Source organism: Psammomys obesus, unplaced genomic scaffold, assembly GCF_907164565.1.
Source record: "Psammomys obesus unplaced genomic scaffold, mPsaObe1.curated_primary_1811, whole genome shotgun sequence".
Lineage (NCBI taxonomy): Eukaryota > Metazoa > Chordata > Mammalia > Rodentia > Muridae > Psammomys > Psammomys obesus.
Window position 1 is genome coordinate 1,699 of NW_026590092.1, and position 2,672 is coordinate 4,370.

The 2,672-nt window shown below is 42.1% G+C and overlaps 1 protein-coding gene across 1 annotated transcript; it reads right to left on the reverse strand.

The window, feature by feature from the left end:
* Positions 1-635: 635 nt before the first annotated feature.
* LOC129676204 (guanylate-binding protein 2-like) lies at positions 636-2,274 on the reverse strand. The gene is made up of 3 exons (XM_055606529.1): positions 2,176-2,274; positions 1,705-1,898; positions 636-985 (listed from the first exon to the last, which is right to left on the reverse strand). Exons 1-3 carry the CDS (start codon positions 2,267-2,269, stop codon positions 968-970), a joined length of 306 nt encoding a protein of 101 aa, XP_055462504.1. The 5' UTR covers positions 2,270-2,274; the 3' UTR covers positions 636-967.
* Positions 2,275-2,672: the final 398 nt, after the last annotated feature.

The window sequence follows — 2,672 nt, forward strand, 5'->3', positions numbered from 1 at the left end:
TGTAGTAAAACGTCAGAGTCCTCAGAGAGATGAAAAGGAAATCATTTTGGAAGTTAGTTAAAAAGTTGCCTGCTCTGTGATTACCGAAGCTATACTGTAGGAAAGAGGAAAACAAGATTATAAAGGAGAAACATTTGTGGTCTGGGAATGAAACAGGCCAGGAGGAGGTATAAAACATAGATGGCCGAACCTCCACTTCTACAGCGATCACAGACTGGAGTTACATGGGATTTTGAGTTGAGTTTAGTAATAGTTGTGTCAAAGCCTGAAGGTGCTCAGTCGGTATATTATGGGATGTAGAAGCTGGGAAGAGATGTTTGGGTCTCGAACCTTCAGAGTATGGTGCATTTTCCACCTCCTTGCCTATGCTTGATGCTGTTAATCTCTTGCTGAAGTTTCCTGCTCTCGTTCTGGAATCCTTCCTTGAGAAATCGTTCTTGTTCATAAAAGAAAAATGAAGGCTGAACTCACACAGTGTCCCACAGACTCTCCCTCGGTAGTTACACTGAAACCGGGTGGGGGCAGGCAGGTTGGTGTTTGAGACATGTTGTTAGACAGTTCTTAAAACACCAGTGGCCTATGACCCTCAGGTCCAATTCTACAGTCCTTTGGCTCACGTAAAACAACATTTTCTATAAAATCAGCACCAGTTTGCCTTTGGTTTCTTGCCTCATCTCTGAGCTGTGTGGTGTGGCCTCTCAAACACATGTATGAAGGTGATAAAGATGGGCTCAAAGAAAATGGAAGGCTACTACTTGATCTACAATCAAGACAAGGGTTCAATCAAGGAATTAGAAACATGCCCAAAATTTTGACAGAAATATATTGAAGCAGCTGGGGTCTGCGGTCCTCACAGGATAGTCTGGCCCACCATGGAGAACTCAGCACCATTGCAGAAGAATGAAGAGTACTGCAATTCAGCTATTTAATCCATGCGCTTGAGTATGTCGACGGCGAGGGACTTTCATTATTCATTAGGAAGCCTCTAGAGACAAGGTCACATTGGGTGTCAGAAGTGAAATCCCCCTGGGCTCCATTCAGTAGAGAAAATAAGGTGTTATTGTATCAGTAACACCTCATGAGACATCAGTTACATCTCATGAAACTGCAGTGTCCCTATCTACAACGTACACACAAAATAACAGTCTAGATTTATTAAATGGAAAAAAGTAGGAGATACTTAAGCAGCACCGAGCAATTTTGGCCTAATAAAAGGTTTCACCCAGCCATAAACAGCTTTTTCCCACTAGACAGGGCTGGAGATAAGCAGTGAGGGAATGAAAATGCATCAGAGTGTCTGAACTATTTACTGCATCACAGAGGTCTTTATTGTGAAGGTCTTACTTCACAACCCGGGCTGACTCTGAACTAGTCATCCTCCTGCCTCAGCCTGCCGCTAAACTCACATTTTGGTTTTCTTGCTTGATTTTTAGATTCAGTCATATTATTTTAAGTGCATGAGTATTTTGCTTGTGGTGTGTGTAAATGTACCATCTATGTGCCGTGCCTGGGCCTGCAGAGGCTAGAAGAGAGGGTCCAATATCTGGAGCTGGAGTTATGGACTGTTGTATGTCACTGTGTGGGTGTTGGGAACCAGTACTCCGTCCACTGCAAGGGCAATAAATGCTTGTAATGTTTCCAGCCCCATGATACACTTGTTTTGATTGGGGCACAGGAACAGACTAAGAGAATCTGGTCAATTACCTGAAGTTTAAGGGCTATGATTCTTTCCTGTTCTGCTAATAACTGTTCCTGGTCCTGCTGCATCTTCTCCGTCAGCTGTCTCACATGCTCCTGGTAACTCCTTTCTTTCTGCTCCATCATCAGCTCATATTCCTTTTGCCTTTCTTCTAACTCTCTATTTGCAGCTTCAGCAGCTTCAGCCTTTATCCGCTCCGCTGAGGAGGAAAAGTGAAAGAATACAAAGATTAAATTTTATGAGTTGCTTTTGCTTCTTGTTTCCTCTAAACTTTTTTTCTTGTCTGTGATAAAATCTCTTGTGGAAAGTTTTGTACAGAATAACCAGTTAATAAGGAAACAGATGACTGTATGTACCAGTTTTAAAGCACACCATGAATGATGCTTGTGATTCTTTCCCCACAGTGGTCCATATGGACCAATACCGCTAAATGTGTCAAGAGCTCACACATCTGGAGCCTCTTCAGCAGCTCTCACCTTCAACCTCCTTTGCTGCTTCCGTGAGTGACTGATCTGCCTGTAGAAGAGTTTCAGCCACATTGTCCTTGGACTGTAAGTACTTTTTCAGCATCTCTTCTGCCTAGTTGTATAGAATAAGTTGAAGACAAACCAACCAGTCTGTTAAAGTGACATTGATGTTACCAGCTATGCAGCAATTCAAAGAGCTTAAGTTTAATCAACCTAAAACTGACTTAGCGACCATTCCACCACAAATCCTATTCTTTCATAGTCATATCTTTTAACATCTCATGACTCTTAAACTAGTGGTATTTTTGATCTCTTATCTGCTTTGCACATCTCATATGTAACTATGAGCTGATCATGTTGGGTTTAGCCTAAAAAAAAGAAATGTTGCCTCAGCCTTTTGCTTGTCATCTGTTGCATCTAGATCTCACAACCCCAGACTTGCCTCTGTTCCAACTACTGCTTGTTTTCTGTTTCTCTTTGTAGGCACATTAATAATGCATGGCTTA

Excerpts from the sequence above, each read along its gene's own strand:
- LOC129676204 (XM_055606529.1), bottom strand. The coding sequence starts at position 2,269 with ATGCTGAAAAAGTACTTACAGTCCAAGGACAATGTGGCTGAAACTCTT. Across the intron at positions 1,899-2,175 it reads AGCAGCAAAGGAGGTTGAAG|CGGAGCGGATAAAGGCTGAA; the intron begins GTGAGAGCTGCT and ends TTTCCTCCTCAG.